This window comes from Sinohyriopsis cumingii, chromosome 3 (genome assembly GCF_028554795.1).
Source record: "Sinohyriopsis cumingii isolate HCF-2022 chromosome 3, ASM2855479v2, whole genome shotgun sequence".
NCBI lineage: Eukaryota > Metazoa > Mollusca > Bivalvia > Unionida > Unionidae > Sinohyriopsis > Sinohyriopsis cumingii.
This window is the reverse complement of record NC_142963.1, coordinates 73,704,430-73,726,842: the sequence shown is the minus strand read 5'-3', so window position 1 is coordinate 73,726,842 and position 22,413 is coordinate 73,704,430. Positions and strand designations below refer to the sequence as shown.

Genomic DNA, 22,413 nt, shown 5'->3' with positions numbered 1-22,413 from the left:
CACACTGCCAATGCTGGCACACTACAATTATCAACCACATCTTGCAAATGCTGGCACATATTTACAATTATCAACCAACCTTCCCAATGCTGGCACATGTTTACAATTATCAACCACACATTGCCAATGCTGGCACAAGTTTACAATTATCAACCACACCTTGCAAACACTGACACATGTTTACAATTATCAACCACACATTACCAATGCTGGCACATGTTTACAATTATCAACCACATCTTGCAAATGCTGGCACATGTTTACAATTATCAACCAACCTTATCGATGCTGGCACATGTTTACAATTATCAACCACACCTTGCCAATGCTGGCACATGGTTACAATTATCAACCACACCTTTCAAATGCTGGCACATAATTAAAATTATCAACCACACCTTGCAAATGCTGGCACAGGTTTACAATTATCAACCACACATTACCAATGCTGGCACATGTTTACAATTATCAACCACATTTTGCAAATGCTGGCACATGTTTACAATTATCAACCAACCTTGCAAATGCTGGCACATGTTTACAATTATCAACCAACCTTGTCAATGCTGGCATTGTTTACAATTATCAATCAACCTTGTCAATGCTGGCACATGTTTACAATTATCAACCACACCTTGCCAATGCTGGCACATATTTAAAATTATCAACCACACCTTGCCAATGCTGGTAAATGTTTAAAATTATCAACCACACCTAACAAGAATATTTCTCAAAAATTGTATCAACATTAAAACTGTTTGCAAAAGATACAAAGCTTCTACACCAGCATAAATTCTACATTTGTTTTGTCAACACAGTATCACGATTAACAGTTCACATCAAAATTCTGATTTTAACACTTTATAAAACCCCAAACTTGCTCAGATACAAGAATTATCTTCAACCCATTGCAAAACTGGAAGTAAATGTTTAGACTACACAGCAAGATTTTTAGAACCATGTTTCCCACAAAACATGGCAACTGAGTACCAATTTTGTGTGAATAAAGCATTTTCTACCTGAGAATGAGTGCCTTTTGGCCAATGTTGGAAAGACAATTTCAACATGCAAAATTATATTACATGCTCAATTCCAGAGTGTGCTATTAATAAAAATTAATAATGTTGAGAGCAAAACTGCTGATCTGGAAGATGGCAATACCTGTATTAAAAAAAAGGGGCAGTGTATAAATCTTGCAAAATTAAATTGTTGTTTTTCAAATGTGAAACACTGCACTTGCCAGTAGAGAACTCTAGCAATGAGGCACATATCCAAGTAAAAAAAATGACCAGTCGATAGCACTGGGCTGTCCAATTTAGACAGCCCTGAATTGTGTCAAATCTTAAGCTTTATCACCTGTAAAAGCTTTGAAGTTTGCTAAAGTGAAAGTGAAATGTTTATTTTTGGCATTAAGGACCCTTTAGTTTAGATATTTACAACTCTGACTTACAAATAGACAAACCTGCAGATATTTACAGATCTACTCGTCAGCTTCGAAAAGTACTGGTATTTTGGTTATTGGAGTGCCTATCTAAGCTGAAATATCACAGCAATGACACAATTTTGGGTTTAAAATTGAGACTACTCCAAATTTCAGATGTAGGCCTAAATCTAATACTTTAAAATCTTGGAAAACTCTAAAATCATCTTTATATCATACATAAGCTCATACAAATAAACGTTACTTGTCTTTGTATCCTGTAACATAATTTTGTGATTTTGCACAATCATATCAGCTAATCATTGACTTCCACGAATTTACACATAATATAAATTCAAAATTAATAATTGCAATAGAATTTTAAATTGGACTATAAACACCAGCAAACTAAGAAGCTTTTTTCAAAATAAACTAATTTCATAAAATGCCTCATTTGGGTCAGTTAAAAAAAGTTTATACATGTATTATGGCATCAAGTGCTTCTTACATATTTAATGTGACAATGATATGGGCAAATAAGACGATCACTAATGCTACTGCAATGGCGTTATAAGCACAACATACAAAAAGATAACTAGGACTCTCAGCACATAATTCTAAGTCAAGTTAAACTAATTATAATTCAATAAAAGGTTGAAACTTTACCTCTGACTAGATTGGTTTTACAGTTATGTGCATACATTAGTCCATCAGGCCATTTTACAGTTATTGCGAGGACAGGAGTGTATGTGTATGTTTTGGATTTTTAACATAGCTTTAACAATTTTTCAATCACATTGATTTGACGTCTGCAGTGTGGCAGTTTATAGTGATGTCTAGCACTGAGGCATCATGCCGCAGACATGTAGCATGATGTCCCACCCAGTCACATTATCCTGACACCTGGCTGACCAGTCCTAACACTAACCTCTTAACGCTGAGTACCTATTGAGGCAGCTGTTAGTATCATTTTCATAAGTCTTTGATATGTCTCAGCCAGGGTTCAATCCTGTGGCCTCGTGCATCCGAGGCAGACACTCTAACCACTAATCCACGGAGTGGTCTTGCCAGGAGAGGAAATGGGTCTCATTACTAAAGACAATGTTAAACAAGGGCAACAACTCATAATAGTAATACCATATTTAATGCATACATTAGAACATTCTAACAGCTGGGACAACATCAATTAATATTTTAATAATTTATTAATGCACTGTAAGTTTTGGACGTTTCATATCAATTATTTTTTTCATGATTAAAGTTTTGGGGAACAATTTTATGCTATTAGTTTCTTCCATGGTTTTAGTTTGTGTGCTCAACCATCATGATGGGTATTTAATCCTATCATGACACCTAAACCCCAATCAGGTTGATTGAACAATGCAGTGTTTGGGGAAAAGATCGTAACCATACTACTAGAAGCAATATACTTGGATAAGACAGCTTACATTAATGAAAATGTTAACTCAACAATGACAGAGACTGAATATAATAAAAAACTGAACAGTTGCTGTCAAAAACTTGAAAAACAAACACTAAATAATTTCTTCATTCAAAAAGTTACCCACAACTTAAAATAAAAACTTATGGTCTGAATTTCAACAAAATATTACAAGTCTGGACTTAAGCCTGAAATCAAGCAATCTGACTGACTGAAATGTAACACTAATTTTAAACAGACAAATCAATTATCCCAAGCTTGGACTTAACTTTGAAATTTGTGTTGGTGAAAATGAAGCCAGAGTAAACAGTTTTCAAGCACGGTTATGGAAAATTCTGTTACTTTCATGCCTGCAAAGGTAAAAAAATAAGAACCAGCCTTCCTACCAATATTTGACTTTGTTCCAATTTATCTCTGAATTATTTGTACAAGATCAAAAAAGAGAGAAGCCAAATAAAAAAGAATAAAGGTATTTATGACAATTTTAATCAACGAATGTATAATCATTCCAGTATTAGGTGTAACATTATGTGGGTTTGGTGGTTGTAGTGTAGGCATCTGTAATTTCTCATTTGCAAATTTTGCAACAAATTTTCCATATAAAATAATGTAAATTCACAAGCTTTTGAACAAGAAAAAATGAGCATTTTATTTTCTTCTCCCATGATATATTGTATTTACAGTAATTGAAAAAAGTTAAAACTATTGATTGGTCTACCAAATTTATATACTTCAATTTCAATCCTGCCTTTCTCAAAATACAGAAAAATGGAGCAGATAGAAATTACGAAAATGTTAACATAATATTCCCTTTAAATAGAATCAGTCAAATGCAATTAATAACCGGAACAAAATCACTCATATGACAAATATGGATTATTAAATATTCTAAAAAATTAAATCATGTGAACAGACCATTATCTACCAGTGCATTTTGAAATGGTAGAGCTTGTTGTCTTCACCTAAGGCTTCTGTTCTCCTATCGTATTGTTTGATGGGCATAGTACCATTATAGAAGCATACTTCCCATGGGAGAAGGCAATAAGAGATTTGTACATCACATGATATAATGTGATATTATATGATGTTTGTGGCAACAGTAGTCACTAAAACACTTATGAATCCTATAGTTCAGTGCAGCATTCTATAATCAAGGTGAAATGCTTACTGTTCTAAATAGATCCTGGAAGTTGGCCAATGGAACTTGAAAATTTACCATGTTGTGTACTAAACATGGATAAATACCTAAACAAGTAGGCTAAAGCCTGCATGTCAAAACCATGATCAAAGCATTGTTGTAAAACATTTGACCTTGTCGTTAAGGTCAAAAGGTTGAGTGGGCATGTCACAGAATGAATTATTTTTGTTTCAAAATTTTTCACCTCATGTGTGAAGAAAATTAATCATGAAACTTAGGAACACAACTAAGCATTTTAACAAATTTGAACTAAAACCTTCATGCAAATTTTCTATGACTGTGACCTTGACATAAAGGCCAATGGGGTGAGCAAGCATGTTGCACAATTAATTGTCTTAGGGTCAAAGGAGTAAGTGCACATGTCACAGAATGAATAGTGTAAGCTACATAAGACCAACACAAAAAATATGTATGTTTGTGGTCGGCTGACCATTCCTGTTTCTCACTGCTGACCCTAGCACATGTTCCCCCATGGTAAAACAACAAAAAAAACCCAATAAAATAATACATTACAGGGTTTAGGAAATACACAGGAGCTCATATTGTTGCTTACAATTTACATGTCATATATGTACTATATAATAACTACAAGGGAGGACACTTCACTTCTTTCTCACATGAAATATTTAATAATAAATGCCGATATTTCAAGCTACATTTCACGTAACGTAATAAATTTGGTAATGATGTTTATATTAGGCATTCAACTTTGTGTGTGTATCTGAAGTTTGGCTTGCTATCATACCTTTAAGGAATGCCAAAGCATATTTCCACACTACTGTTTGATGTAGCCATGATCGCGCCCGCTTAATATGCAAGAACAATGCACTGAATGGAATACTGCCTTCTCATTGGGCAAATGAAAATAAGTTATAAACAAATGCAAGATGTCATTTTCTTTTAACCAATGACAGGACAGTATTCCATTCAGCGGGATTTCACTCGCATATTAAGCAGGCACGATCATGGCCATGCTGATCAAACTGTAAGCAATGATACGAGCCCCTATGGGAAATATAAAACGTAAATTTTCTATGACTGAAACTTGCCCCAAAGTTATAAGGACAAGCAAGTATATTATGAAATAAATTGTCTCATCATTCATAATGATTCATGCTCAGTAGAATGAGAACCTATTAAGGAATTAAGAAAATATAAGCAAACGAATCACTTTAACCAAAACCTTTGTGCAAAATTGTCTATAACAAAGGCCTTAATGAGCTCAAAGTAAAAGGCATGAGCAAACATGTCATGATTCAAACTGTCTTAGCTTTATATTGATTTGTGTCAGGTATATGATACAAATCTATCAAGGGGTTTAGGAAATATATAGAATGAAAAACTTTAACCAAAATCTTACGAAACTGTTGACAACAATGGCAATGCTGTCACAGCTGGCAGCAGACTGCTATGTCTCAATTCCCACTAATATAGACTTTTAAAAAAATTGTCTGGAACCAGTGGCAGACAATGATTTTGTTTTGAAAATCAGTCTTCCAGTCAACCTGACTGCAACTAGCTTGGAATTCACCATTTTGGTGGGAATGTTCCGAGTTTGTATGAGCAAACACTCTGGATGATTGATTTCTAAAAGAATGGTGTTGTACTATTATTAACTTGTTCACAAATATAGGTAAACAAAATAAAATATGTCCTCCAAAACAGACATGGAAGCATGCCCTGATTCAGATTCAAAATGGTTTTCAATCAACTAGAACTGTTAGATTACGAATACAGCTTTGTACTACCCATGAATAAATGTACCACAGCCCTATACAACTGATTACTATCTGTATCTATACAGACTAGGTGTTAATGCATACACTGTGACCTATATTGATTTTTATCATGATCACAAATGAGGGGCTTCACTAACAAGGTAATTTTTAGAGGGAACAATTTGAACTAGTCTATGATAAATTTAGATAAATATGCAAGAGAAATACCTTGCACTGCTTTCAGCAAATATCTCAACTTCAAGTGAGCTGCTCAGCCCCCATTTTGAAAACTAATTATTTGGAAATTAAAATAAAGTATTAATTTATGCTGTATAACAAAATTTATTTTATTTTTCAGGAATAAAATTTCCTCTGCCAGTGCCCATTGGAATTGTTAAAAAAAAATTAATTATGGCCTGGGAGAATAATCATACCTACCTGTATGTAGTTACTAGACATATTGATGAGTTACCAAACTTTAAAGTAGCACATGGGGTGTTTAGATCATAAATGAATGATTCTGTAGAGCCCAAATGAACTGACTCCATATACGGTTATCTTCTCTGATATAAATTTGTCAAAGATGATGTCAATTTTTCTTTTAAAGCTACAGTCCATCAAACATATATTCAAAAGATACCTACACCAGATTGGTACAAACTTAATTTAGTAAGAAAAAGACAACAAAGACATCCTGACCATATCAGATTATTCTATACCTCAAATTTTTGCCAGCTTGCATGTTTAGCTCTAAAGGAGGCTAACAAGATCACAGTAGTTACTGAAAAGCCATTCGATGTTTTGTTATTATCATACCTAACATCAATAGCCTACAAGAATTGTAGTACAATACTGAAGCATGTCATTACTAACCGTTAATTTTGACAAAGAAGTTTTTGCTCCGTAACCGTACTTGTATTACACGACTAAAGACTACGATTTATTACCTAACAGACCCAAAACAAAACTTTAACTAAAAGGTGTGAGACAAGGAGAAGTGTACTTATACCATCAATAATATTGTGTCTCTGGGCTAACTTAAATGTATTTAATTATACTCATACCATCAACTTCTATTATGTCTCTGGGCTAATGTAAATGTATTTACTGGTACCTATTCCATTAACTACTACTGTGTCTCTGGGCTTATGTAAAATGTACTTACTGGTACTTAAACAGCAACGTACTACTGGATCTCTGGGCTTATGTAAAATGTACTTACTGGTACTTAAACATCAACGTACTAATGGATCTCTGGGCTTATGTAAAATGTACTTACTGGTATTTACACCACCAACTACTATTGTGTCTCGAGGCTAATGTAAATGTATTTAATGGTACCTGAACCATTAACTACTATTGAGTCTCTGGATTAATTTAAGTGTATTGACTGGTACTTATACCATCAACTACTATTGTGTGTCTGAGATTATGTAAATGTATTTACTGGTACTTGTACCACCAACTACTATTGTGTCTCTGGGCTTATGTAAAATGTACTAACTGGTATTTACACCACCAACTACTATTGTGTCTCTGGGTTTACCGTCATGTACAATGTATTTACTGTTACTTATACTATCAACTACTATTGTGTCTCTGGACTTTTCTAAAATGTATTTGCTGGTACTTATTCCATCAACTACCGTACTACAGTGTCTCTGGGCCAATACCAATGCATGTACAGTACTAGTATATTTAATAACACCTGACTGAGCAAGCATTAAAAGTAGATAACAAGTTAAAATTGCTGTAAAATATACCCCAATTCCAAATCTTGCCATAATAAACATAACCGTAACAAGTAAAATTTTGTAGATCAAATAAATGATATTAGAATGGTTTTCATTTCAAAAATGTTTATAACTATACAAGACAACAAAGCAGTAAATCACAAAGCATTATATGGAATATAATGTCAAAGTAAAGTCTACCATATTTCTTTTTACACTCCTGGCTTAACATTTGTGTTTCTCATAGAAACAATGATGTCTATTGCACAACATAATGCTGTTAATCACTCTTTTTTTTTGTTCTTTCTTTGTCCACCAGCTAAGTAATCAGCTATGGGCTAACAAGGTACCTGTAATAACCATTTTAAAACATGGCAGTTCAATACTGCCAATTAATTCTTCTCCACTTGAGTCTACCAGTACTGCTACTATAATCTGACTGAAGGATTGCAATGCATTGTAACTAATGCTTAAGTAACATACTGAATCTGTTATTACTGTTGTTCTTGTTGTTCTAGGGTTTAACGCCATTTTTCAGCACAAGATAGGCTATACATGGCGGCCAGTATAACTGGTGGAGGAAGAACCCTGGAAAACCCAGGAAAGAACCACCGACCCACGAGAAGCTACTGGCAGGCTTTCCCACGTACCCACGCTAGTCGAGCCTTGGACTCGAACCCACGCAGACAGAGGTGAGATGGCAGTGATCCGGAACGGTGAGCGCTTTAGACCACTCGGCCACTCGGGGCCCCATATTATTACTGTATACACTGGCTTATAAGTTGAGTCAAACTTCAAACAACAGAGATTCTGATCTAATGAACCATATCATAATGCACCTGCAGAACAGGGTCTATTATGTTTGTCCTACTGATTACTCATAACAAACTGCACACACCCAGATCTGCCAGCGATTTATGTGACAGCAGATTTGGGTCTGTGCAGTTTGCAGTTGGACTCATCTTACAAGCAAGTGTATACGGTAAAGTTGAACATAATCCAGTGAAAGGTTTAAGGTAGCTGTCCAACAGTAAAATTATCTTTTCTATTTTTGGTTTACTGACAGTTGCACATATCCATTAATATGGTAACATAATATTACCTATCATGACTTTTTCACCTTGTTATCAAATTTCAAAACATAAAAAAATGAATCAATGTTGAATCAATAGCCATTCTTCTTTCATCCAAGCCATCTGAAGTTTGACGAATTTTGTTTGTGATATAAGAAATAGTCCATTCAACAAAGAGAGGATGGAACATTCTTAATTTTGTTTTACTTCTCCATAGCTTATGTTTACAAGTATGTCTGTCATTTGAGTAGTACTACCGGTAGTGGCTGGGTACACACTAACTTCTCCATCGTACAGTACAGACCACTGTGTAAAGCTGGCAGTGTCAAAAGTAGCAGGTGTTCCGTTTAAGACTCCAAATCGAATGCAGTACATGACACAGGGTAAATTTATGAAGAAAATCGAAATATACCACAAGTATCATGTGAAGATGAAAGCACCCTTTGAGGGAAATAAAACAAAAAAATTGAAAGATGTTGTTGTTCTAGGGTTTAACACCATTTTTCAGCACAAGATAGGCTATACATGGCGGCCAGTATAACTGGTGGAGGAAGAACCCTGGAAAATCCAGGGAAGAACCACCGACCCATGAGAAGCTACTGGGAGGCTTTCCCACGTACCCACTTGAAAGTTGTAATTAAGAAAATCACTTTTATTAATAAGGAGAATAATGCACTTGATATTTATGAATTTCAATGATTGAATAAATTTATCCAGTCAATCAATCCATTTTTTGCAACATTTATGTTTTTAAGATCAAGAAAATACAGGCTGAAGACAATTATCTAAAATAACAAACAAAGAAAGATCATGATTACATGCAAGCAATCTCTTGCAGTAGATTTTGATTTTAAAACACACCCTTTAAGCTGCAGGTGACTCACAGATGTTAAAACATAGCCACTGAACTGATACCTAGCAACTGCTATTTAAAGAAAATGAGCTTTAATTACTGGAAATGAAGGATCAGCAAAATGACTGGTCCCATACAATGCATATACATATAAATATAAAGTTCATAGATGCAAGTGGCCAGAAGATACAAAAATAAAGATATTGTTCTGACATAATATTCAAATTGTAAGGAAATATGGTTTCAGGTGTGCACTCTAGGGGCAAATGTTCAAAGGGTAATTAAATAAAGGGCATAAAAGTGCAGATAGCGAGGCAAAGGAGAATTTCATTTGGTAAAAGGGTAGGTATCAAACGGGGCAGAATGCACTGCACATTATTCCACTTTAGGGAAGTGGAGTATCAATAATCACTCAAACAATCACAAAATTCAATGTATCTCAAACCAGAGTTAGTTTTCATCTTGCTACACTTTCTAGATCCAAAGAACAGATTATATGACCCAATGGGCCAGTTATTTATCCTGACCCTTTCTCTTGTCATCCGAGATCTTCAGTTGATTTTATTAGGTTGCAAAGTATTTCAGCCTTTAAAAGTGTTCTTAATATGAAAGGAAATGCTCAGTCAATAAGTTAACTCTTCTCTTCTACTTCCGCTATATTTTTATCTTTGGATTTCCAATTGTCCTCTCAACTACATATTAAAAAACAAATCTCATGCATAAAATTAAATAATAAGAATAAATACGAACATTAAAATTAAATAATAAAAATAAATACCAAAATTAAAATTAAATAATAAGAATAAATACCAACATTAAAATTAAATAATAAGAATATATATTAAATAATAAGAATATATACTTCATAATAACAGGAGGAAATAACAAAACAACTTTGCACAATTCTTAATTTTTCCTTTAATGATCAAATGATTTTTAAGTGATAAAGTTTCATTTCCAAATAATATGCTTTTTCTCCAGCACTTTTAGTGTAACTTTATATTATTTTTGTCAAAACAATGCATAAATAATCTCTGTATAATGTGCCATAACAATGGGGTAAATATTTTATGAAAACAAGATAGCTAAAGACTTTGTCAACTGTTATGAACCCTCCAAAATAAATGGAGATACATGTAAAAATAATTTATGGGCAAGTAAGCTTTTACTGAATACCAGTAGCCCAATTTTCATACTGAAAATAGGAACAAAAATTATCATTTTGAAATGGCTTTCCATGCATACTCCATGCTATGCTATTATCAGAATGGTTGCCCTTGATTATGAGTTGCTGACATTATAAAGGCTGATAACATTATCAAGGATTAATGCCAAAGCAATGAGACTTAAGTGCCACGACACCCGACACAGGTTGTTCTGAACAGTATTCAATCCTATTACCCACTGTTTGAGGGTCTAAGCTGAAAAAGGAAATATTACTGCATTATACTGCTCACCACAATGGTAAAATAGTTACTGAATGTACCACAAATGGTAAAATAGTTACTGAATGTACCACAAATGGTAAAATAGTTACTGAATGTACCACAAATGGTAAAATAGTTACTGAATGTACCACAAATGGTAAAATAGTTACTGAATGTACCACAAATGGTAAAATAGTTACTGAATGTACCACAAATGGTAAAATAGTTACTGAATGTACCACAAATGGTAAAATAGTTACTGAATGTACCACAAATGGTAAAATAGTTACTGAATGTACCACAAATGGTAAAATAGTTACTGAATGTACCACAAATGGTAAAATAGTTACTGAATGTACCACAAATGGTAAAATAGTTACTGAATGTACCACAAATGGTAAAATAGTTACTGAATGTACCACAAATGGTTTAATAGTTACTGAATGTACCACAAATAAACAGCTGAAAAAAGAAGTCACAGTGGCTAAATTTTTGTACGGTCATCTTACTCTCTTTTAGATACATTCACATACTGACTGAAGGTATAAAAAAAAACAGAAATCTAAGATAAAAAGAGTATAAATAATAAATACACAAAAGTCATTCAAGCAAAAACATTAGGTCACAGTGGCTTAGTTTTTGTATGGTAGAGTTACTCACCTAAAGATGCACCCACAAATGAATTTGCATGAGTGTAGATGAAGCAGGGTCAAAGATATTAAGTATGTAACAGATACCTGAAAACACAAAAGTCATTCAATCCTGAAAACTGTGTCAGTGACCTGGTTTTGGTATGGCTGAGTTCTCCCTAAGATGCATCCACCTACCAGTTTTCATGAGTGCAAATTAAAAGGGTCCAATATAATGATTATGTAACATACAAATAGAGGAAATAAAAAGTGACTCGTGTGACAATTTGGTAAAAGTGACCTAGTTTTAGTATGGCTGAATTACTCTACTTCATATTGCTGAAGGGATACAAATACTAAATCGTTCCACTTAATCCAAAGAGAAGAGTAGCATAAAAAGGCACAAAAACATAAGAGTTTTCTCTCATACTCTATCATTAGCTATCCAGACAAAAAAATATGAAAAGCAAGATAGATTTAGATCTGCTGTTACACAATACAAATCAGTCTATTCTGTTTAACTTATGGTTTCATGCAAACTGAACAATTAAAGCTGATGAAACAAAATTCTACTTGCCCTGTAAAGTTCTCACCTTTCCTGGGCAAAATGACAGTTATGAATGCTGCAATTTGAACCAAAGACTCTGATCTTCATTCAGACAACTATAGTAAAAGTCACACAAGTCATGTAGGCATTAAACACAGATTATTTCAGTAATGGGTGTCATTTTATAAAATTTGATTCTACATACCTTTAAGTGGCAAGTATTCACTTCATTTGGATTCTTATACATCCATATTCCTTTTGAAGGTCATTATTTAGATGCTCCAAGAAGTGCATATGGCAAAGTCAATGTTAAAGTACATAGACATTTTTGGACAAAATGAGCCTAAAGGTGTGATCCACTACAATCTAAATTGAATATCACACACTGTGATGTCACAATGAATGCTATGCAAACTGATAAACAAATCTGTACTACCATATACTGTGATCATTCCACTCAAAATGCTCTTTTCTTGACCCAAGTTTAGTACATGGCCACCATTGTAAAAGACAGTAGAAATCGTAATTTTCGTCAGGATGTTTATTGATGATAGTTAAGGTGCAGATCAGTCAAAAATCACGATTGAATATACTTTGGTTAAAAAATAGTTGTGTTAGATCTTGAAAGAACAATTTATATTTAATTTAAAATGAATAAATGTACATACATGACCCAAGTAACTTGCACTTTACAAGCTTACGGCACATTTGATTCACGTATACATCATAAGGCAGAGATGTGCAACACACGTTGGATCCTGGTCTATTCTGCATATTTATATCATAGGGTGTGGTTTGAAACATTGCTTATCTGGCCTGCACCCTGGGGGATAAAGTTCACAAGATTGGAATCTAGCTTCATTAATGTTATCTACAACCTTTGTGAATATGTAAACAAAGAGAAACTTACCATTTTTCTCTTAAAAAGAATATGTACAGTACATGTATTAGACTATAATGGGACAAATAAATGGAAAAAAGTACTGATAATATCAAGCAAAAAGGTTCTGATGGGAAGTAAATTTGTTCAAAGATGCTTTAGGATCTTAGGGTCTGTATGACCTTCACACTTCTGTATTTCCTTTGACAATATCTCACAGACAATGTCACATACTTTTTGAAGAATATAAGATCATGTATACATGTACCCTGTCACATATTCTGCAACCAGTAATAGAGAACTGTTGGCAGTGTAGATACAATTGTCTATTGGTTTGTTTACCAATGTCCCTGTTAGGTCGACATTTCTCAATACCTAGGAGCCTCTGTGGAATTGAATAACGATGTAACATCATACAATAGCACTGATCATTCATAACTAATCACACAAGGTAAATATACCATATACAAACTTAACTGATCAAGACCTGCATTTCATGAAAGCACAAAGAGGGGAAAATGGTACATAAACAGTTTTAATTGATGACAATTTTTAGCATAGGGATTGGGGTCTTAAAGAGTAAAACATGGGTCCAAATTCCAACATAAGTTGGCCTTAGCCATTGATGGCATAGACCAAAATCACAAAGGATTACCAATTCAGCATGCAATTCTTTCCTTCATTTAAAATGCAATTTTTTATACTGATTCTGATCTGCTACTGTGCAAGATCCTAGCATAAAACAATCTATGGTGTGCTTTGACAGCTGTGAGTAAAATGGAGTAAATTCTAATTTGAGGTTACATTTGGTAATATTTTTCCATCAGATAGTCAATAAATTGGCTCCTAGTCAATAAATGGACTGTTTACCAATCTGACATACATGTATAATGGACTGTTTCTCCAAGATCAAGGTGGAAACATAAAAATTCATTGTTTTGCCTGTGTCAATAGAGTCACTTAGAGGTTAAACTCAATTGCTAATCATACAAAGTTAGCCTATTTGCAAAGTCATATTCCAATTAAAACATCAAATGAAAAATAATAGTGTAAAGTATCAATCAGTCTAGATAATGGGGTACTTACCCTAAAATTTGAGTGCTTTTTGACAAACTCCTCCACAGTTTTGGGGGCAGACCCCATGGGCTTTTCATCTATCAGCAAGGGCATACTTAAAGACTTCTAGGCTACCTATAATAAAATAAAACTGTTCTTGAGAACTTTTTACTCATGTCAGTATTTGATCGTAGAGTAATAGAACATTATATATATATATATATATATATATATATATATATATATATATATATATATATATATATACAGAGACAGTTACACATGCACACACTCATGAACATTATATATATATATATATATATATATATATATATATATATATATATATATATATATATATATATATATATATTACACAAGGTATACAGAGACAGTTACACATGCAGACACATGAACATTATATATATATATATATATATATATATATATATATATATATATAAAAGTAGAGAGACACTTACACATGCAAACACACATGAACATTATACATACATACATGCATACATACATACATACATACATACACAACACAAAGTATACAGAGCCACACATGCACACACACACATGTCCCTATCCAGTGATGGAATAAAAAAACCTGATCCCTTAATCTGAATCACATTACTTTTCCCCAATACCTGGACTTTCTAAATGTACAACTTTGAGCTTGAAATTATAATAAATTTTTAAATAAAAAGGTAAAGCATAAAAGGTCAAATCCATACATCTCAGTTCTATAGTGCATTTACAAGAGTACATTTAGTACATAAACTCTATTCAAGGCAGTACAAACAAAATTAAAAATTCATCTAAATGAAATACAGATTATTCTAAACAAGCAGCTACATACATGACCTTTTACAATGTAGAGGTCAAACACCAAAAACTAAGGTACACATGATGTGGAGTCAACAAGACGATCTTATTACCATAATTGTGTACAACACTAAACTTTATTAAAAACATGATTATTGTATTACTTGTAAATTGGATCTGTCATGTATAAAATGTAATAAACATTTCTTTTGTCAAAAATAACAACAGCATTGATCCTGTTTTACACCATAATCAGTATGTATTTTTTAAACAAAGCACAGTACCCATAGCAATTCTATGAACTCCAGTTGTCTCCAAGTTCACAACTACATAATCCTATATAGACCGTTAATCCATGGATTGCTGATCATAATATAACTAGCTGTGATTACCAACAACTAAATCACAGATTTTTACATTTGTCCTCAGGGACTAAAGAAGACCAAAGAAAGGCATCCAGTCCTAATGTAAATGGGCCACAATTCAAAGATAAAAAGTTCAATATCTTGCCAAATTTAAAAATACAGCTCATAGCACTTTCCTCTCTGAAACTAAAATTCCCAAGGTTTCATCTTTTTTTTCCAAAATAATTTTGCTTTGTCTGATATGACAACTCTTTGTGGGCTTGGTATGTGGAACAGGCACAACGTTTCTGCTCTCCCCCAACTCCCAGTCATAAAAGATGACTAATGCAGATAAAAGCCATGATGGCTTAGTGGTCAGCATGCTGGGATTGTGATAAAAAATGTGTGGGTTCAAATCCTACCACTACACCATGATGCATGTTTGGGCAAGGCACATTATCCCAACTGCCTCAGCATCAAACAACCTACTTGTGTTGCTGTGCCTTAAAACAAGACCAAACCATTCCCTGATTTACCTAATAAATTCTCTAAGTGCATCCTATAGATAATGGGAACATAAATTGTGTACATGTTTCTGATATGTTTGTGGTACACAAAATAATCCTTATTTTGAAATTAATGTAACATTTGATAATTTTTTTAACATGATCTTCATCAGAAATTAATTGTGCATCAAATACTAATAAAGTTGTCATATGCAAAAAAGTAGAATTCAGTAGTATTACAATATATACTCTCTTATAAGTCAAATCCAACTTCTAACTGCACAGACCCAGATATGCCATTGCATAATGCACTGGCAGATCTGGGTCTGTCCAGTTCGATGGGAGTAAGCAGAAGAACAAACAACATATACCCTGATCTACATGCACATTATGATATGGAGATCAGGATCTTTGTTGTTTGCAGTTTGACTTGAATTATATGTGAGTACAGATGGTAGTTCATTTACCAAAAAATGATGGAATGGTAAAGGTCAAGCTGAAGTCATTTTTCAGGCACATTACTGATTCCAACATATGAACTCTAACCTTACCATTGCACTGCAACTGAAAAGTAAAATTTATTTTAATCTTTTAATCATCTGATCTTTAAGGCCACTGATGAATCCATAGGGGAATATGACAGTTAAATACCCACAAAGCCCGGTCAAGTGGGTTGGAACTATTGTTCCTTGTCCACTCCAAAATCTGTACCCACCTCAGGTTCAATCTTGCATCTTAAAGGAGGGTAATTACCAAGAAAATTTCCAGTCAATTGTCCTCCATTTTTCAGTTAAAATAGTATACATTTCAGTGAAAACAATGCTTATCATTTTGCCCAAAATATACCACCCCATTTTCAAAACCAAACCCCTAAGAAAAAGATCCTGGATCAACCCTTTTTCAATTTTTTCAGACAACTGCCAATATTGCTCATTCAGATAACAATTATTCACTGTGGCTCTACAAAGAAGAAAATCTAAAATTACAAAACAACTAATTCCCAAGTAAAAATCAATATTTCAAAATGCATTAACATTTGCACATACACATTGCTGCCTGGCTTCCAAGGCTGGGAAATCATTCAGAAAATCACTGGGATTCTTGTACCTAACCATTTAAGAATTTCATAACCTGACACTGCACATGAAGAAAAAAAAATACATCTTACCTCTGATGAAATTAAATATACTGTATTTCCTTTTGAACAAGATGAAGAAATCACAATTCTGACAGCTAACACACACTTAAGGCAACCTTGCTATGAAACAGTAAGCGAGAAAATAACAACCCTAGACTTTCGGAGCTGGGTATGCAAATCTGCTCAGTGAATTATTTACAGTACTTAGGAGCTACTGTCAGCTTGGTTGTACCTGCATTGTGATCACCAATACCTGGTCTCCTTAATATATCAATCAATTGTTGGCAAACTGCCATTCCAGATAACAGCCTGAACTAAACATTTCAAACAACACTGCATGGATTAAAGTTGTTTAAAATAAACATCTATCTTGTGAACTTTAAATGCATGTTTTCATAAGTATGTATAATACATACATAATTTAAGTTACTTCTGCTCTCCTAACTCTGTACAGTTTGTTGTGATCTGTGGATTTCTCAAATATTGATAAAATTTACCCATAACATCACTACAATATTTAACAAAATCAATGAAACTGTGTGTGTGATTTGGATTTTTCACGTACCTTTAACAGTTTTTCAGTCATATCACTTCGATGTCTGCAGTGTGGCAGTTTATAGTGATTCCTAGCACTGGGCCATCATGCCGCAGACATGTAGCATGATGTCCCACCCAGTCATATCATCCTGACACCAGGTCGACCAGTCCTAACACTAGCCTCTTAATGCTGAGCACCAAGCGAGGCAGCTGTTAGTACCATTTTTGTAAGTCTTTGGTATGACTCGGCCAGGAATCAGACCCATGACCTCCCGCAACTGAGGCAGATGCTCTAACCACTAGGCCACCGGAGCGGTCTCAATGAAACTGAAGATGATAGAAACATCTACTGTGTATATTCGCTTACAAGTCAAATCCAACTGCAATTAACACAGACATTGATCAACGTGCATAACATGCCAGCAGAACAGGGTCTAAGTTGCTTGTTCTACTGATTACTCTAAAAAAGAAAAATGCAGAGACCCTAATCTGCCAGCACATTATTTGATTTGGGTTTGTGCAATTTTCATTTTCATTTGACTTAAAATTGTGTATGTATGGTAGATTGTATTCATCCTTGTATATTTATATACGAGAGGAATAATCCAAGGCCTTTGCATATTTTTGCACAGTTACTATCTTATTCCAGATACTATGAACTCTCTGAAAAGAATGGAGCCTTTTATGGTATAAATCCTCTGGATTTTGGGTGTAAAAAGGGATAGGGCCAATGTCAGAATGGTTCTTAAGCGTGATAGAATTTTCAGAGGAATTTTGTACAAGAAGGAGTGGAAGTCACCATCTGTAGAATTCATAGTACTCAAAGTGAAGCAGCCAAAGCACCCCAGAGCTCAACATAAGCCGTTTTAAAGAAAAATGGACTAAAATATAAAACATTTCAAATGCATTCAAATCATGCCAAAAAAAATCTAAGCAGTTAGTCCAAAGTTGCATCATTCTGATCCTACCATAAGCAAAGTTCATGTCATAGAATGGCATGTTCAATCAATATAAACCATGCTAGTGGTGCAAGCTCTGGATGTTCAATGCATTTTTGAAATGATAGTACTTTGATCATTCATAACGCTGCAATCTGATCCATATCCATAAAGGTGTGTGATTTATATTTTTATTGTAACTTTAACAGTTTTCCAGTCATATCGCTACAATGTCTGGAGTGTGACAGTTTACAGTGATGTCTAGCACTGGGGCATCATGCCACAGACATGTAGCATCATGTCCAACCCAGTCACATTATCCTGACACCAGGCCAACCAGCCCCTAACACTAACTTCTTAATGCTGAGTGCCAAGTGAGGCAGCTGTTAGTACTATTTGTGTAAAACTTTGGTATGGCTCAGTCAGGGTTTGAACCCGCAAACTACAGCATCCAAGGCAGATGCTCCTAAAACTTAGGCCACCAGAGTGGTCAATCAACAAATGTATGATTAACATCTTCATGATTAAGACTCAGTCTGCTATCGTAAGTTTGTGTACTGCAGTGTTCACAAAATACCTCCATTAAAATTTAAAAGTAATTAGTCCTAAACAAGGGAGTAAATCAGCCTGTTTATTAGATTCTAACCTAAAGCATTTTGTATTTTTCCGGCTAAATAGTTCACATGAAAACATGCACCAGGGTACTTTGATCTGGTACCTAACACAATAATACATACCTAAGATGATTTATATTAAAATAATGATCTCCATGTAGTCATCTTAAAAAAATGGCCACATTACTTTATGTAGTAACTTAGAAGGCCATATTTTCCCAAAGTGGTCAGCTTTACATTTCTGAGCATTCTGGGAATTTATGGTAATCTAGCTAACCATGGACACTTTTCCTTGAAATAAAACTGGACACAGTATTTATCTCAAGCAAGGATAATGGCCATGTTGGATTATAAGCCAATCCCAAACTTTTAACACAGTTTTGGAAAATATATATTTTTGTCTGATTATAAGCCCACTTCCCATATTTTGAAATATAATAGGATTGCGCTCTCAGTATGTCAAACGTTAAATAAAACTGTCATTCATTCAAGTTATGAGATCACTAATTATTATAACCAGAGAACCAGTCTACTGGTGAGGGAACACAAAACAGAGTATTAAATATTTTATGGTACACCCAATGGCTAGTAAATGGATTTAATTTTCATCCATTATAAATTTCCTGAATTTCAATCAATGTACTATAGTTGGCAACAAAATATTTACTTTTATTTTGATATCCTGTATTTAATTTCCTATTGACAAAATAGTATATGGACTCTGGTGCAAGGCTTTGTTATTAGACGCAGACCAGGGAGTACCCCTGTTTAACATCATGAGGCTACAACAATGATACAAAACACCATTTTTTTCAAGGCTGAAAAATAAATTCTCTAACTCTAATAAATGGAAGAATGTGTTCTGTTTTTGCCTTGTTCATAACTAAAACAATATCAAATGAATAAAGCATGTAAAATTTAAGTCCTTAATCATTTTCACAGATAAAAACTGCCACAAAGAATAGTAACATTTTGCCATCTGATAGTTCATACCAGTAAAAACTTGTGCCAGACTAACTTAATGTCGATAAAAACATGCACCAGTCCATCTTCATGTCAATAAAAACTTGCACCAGTCCACTTGCCCCATAGAAATGTAGAAAGACAATAAAGTATTGTCTATCAAACTAAGATATTATGAAATATATTTAGGATAAAATATAGAACTTATACACATCTCATGAGAATTTGACTTGGCCATACTTCCCCTGCTCCAGAGTACTAGTATATTAACTTCATTAGAATTATTCCCTAATATAAATTTCCATATTAACTTCAAAAGCATTCTGTAGTTTAATGAAACATTTAGCAAACAATCTAGTTGAAAAGTGGATAAGTTAAGCAGAATATAAATTTATTAAATTATGATTTGCAAACAACTAGAACAAGGTTGAATACAACCATATATACTCGCTTATGAGTCAAGTCCAATTGCAAACAATATAAATCCTCATCTGCTGTCTTACAATGTGGCAATAAATCAGGGTCTATTTTGTTATACTAATTACTCCAAACAAACTGCACAGACCCAGATCTCCTCGCACATTATGCAATGGTAGATCTTGGTCTGTGCAGTCTGCAATTGGACTCTACTAATATGGGAGTATGTATCGTAATTAGACTATAAATCTCACTGGATGCTGATAGGAAGTTAACTACCAACTGTTGTCAATAGGTCAGTTTCAAAATGAACAATTCTGGGTCAATGGATAAATTGCCTATCACAGTGTACATTTCATAAACCCAATTACCAATTATTTTAAGAACATTATATATGTGAATAGGTGATGCATTTAGAGTAAAACAAACAAGAGGCTCATGTGAGCCTAATATTGCTCACCTTTACATACAATGGTATAAAGTCAAATGTAGTAAGAAGGCAGGTGCCATGAGTAAAAATATACCTATGCTGGGTGAGAAAAAATTTCTCTAATCTGCTCATCTCTTGGGATAAGTGCAGTATAGAAATTACTCACCACAACATTTACTATACCTGTGCCATGATACAAGGACATGATTACCTAAACTAATGTGATTGTGTGTATACATTTTAAAATTATTTCAGAGACTTCTAAAAAATTTCAATGAACATTTTATTCTTACATTAATTGAACTTCCTAAGTGTGTAAATATAAATAATAGTTAAAGAAAAACACATTGATGAGAGGATGTGTGTTTTTTTTTTTTTAACACCATGACATGTCAGGATAATTTTGAATTATTTGGTATAAATTGGTGGTAAATTGGTGGTATCTGACATATTATTTCCACTGCATGACATCATAAGGATGAGATGATGCAGTGGCATCTATTGTATGAATGTGAAAGGTGTTCATGATATGGTTCTACCCACAACAGTTGGTTTGATATGATCAGGCATCTGGATAGAAAGCCATTCTGTGATAGTGTTTTGTTTTCAAAATTATTAGTAATGACAACCAAACTTGGCTGGGTTTTTTACCTGGTTACTATGGACGTTACACCTTGATTAGGAGAGCAACCCTAAATACAAGTGTGATAGTGCATTTCCTAAGAAATACTCATACCAAGTTTGAGCAAAACTGATTAGGTCATTCTGAAGAAGTTCCAAAAAGATTATACAGGTTTTCTATGTAAGCTACACCTCTGCTAGGGAGCCAAGTTGGACATTATTTTGATAAAGCATGTCCTAACACAACAAGTTTCACTAAAACTGCCTTTATGCACGAGACTGAAAATAGGTTTTCCATGTGGTTACTAAGGAAGCTACACTGTTGCTATGGGGAGTCATCTAAAACAAAACCTGGAGCATATCTTAATAACTATTCCTTGAAAGTATAATTGAAACTCGCTCAGCTATTATGGACAAGAACATGAAAATAGGCTTTCCATGTTTACTATGAAAGTTAGAGTATTGCCACTGGAACCATCCTAGAAACATGATTCACCAAGCATGTCGTATCAAACATTTCTACCAGCTTTGATCTAAACTGGCTCATCCATTCTGCAAAAATTAAAAAATAGGTTTTCCATATGGTTTCCATGGAAGACACACTACTATATAGAACACAGTTTAATAAAACAATGTCCTCAGAAACATTGGTACCACTTCTCATTATTTTTATTTCATGTTAATTGGACCACTGTGGTGACCTAAGTAATTAGAGCGTCCACCTCAGATGCTGGAGGTCATGGGTTTGAACTCTGGCTGAGTCATACCGAAGACTTATAAAACTGGTTCTAGCACCTGCCTTGCTTGGCACTCAAACGAAGTTAGTGTTAGGACTGGTCGGCCTTGGTGTCAGGGTAATGTGACTGGGAGGAACATGATACTGCAAGTATGTGGCATGATGCCCCAGTGCTAGACATCACTATCAACTGCCACACTGCAGACATCATAGTGATATGATTAAAAATTGTTAAAGGTATGTTAAAAATTAAAAAAACAAATACACATACAAAAAAAACTGAGGTCCAAATGTGGGACTCAAGCACTTGACAAAAAGAGCAAATGACTCCTACTGACAATTTGGAAGATGTGCTAGTTT

At 34.1% G+C, this 22,413-nt stretch overlaps 1 protein-coding gene across 3 annotated transcripts in view; it reads right to left on the bottom strand.

Moving 5' to 3' along the window:
* The window catches only part of LOC149803103 (protein N-terminal asparagine amidohydrolase-like), a 61,447-nt gene that overhangs the window by 26,044 nt on the left and 12,990 nt on the right, over nt 1-22,413 (bottom strand). For 2 of the 3 annotated variants that reach the window (XM_089952703.1, XM_089952702.1), the window contains exon 2: nt 14,006-14,110. In XM_089952703.1, the coding sequence (XP_089808829.1) occupies nt 14,006-14,089 (84 nt within the window). In that variant the 5' untranslated portion in view covers nt 14,090-14,110. Of the gene's footprint in view, nt 1-14,005; nt 14,111-16,827; nt 17,019-22,413 lie in introns of those variants that run through there. The other variant, XM_089952701.1, reaches the window with a different exon arrangement.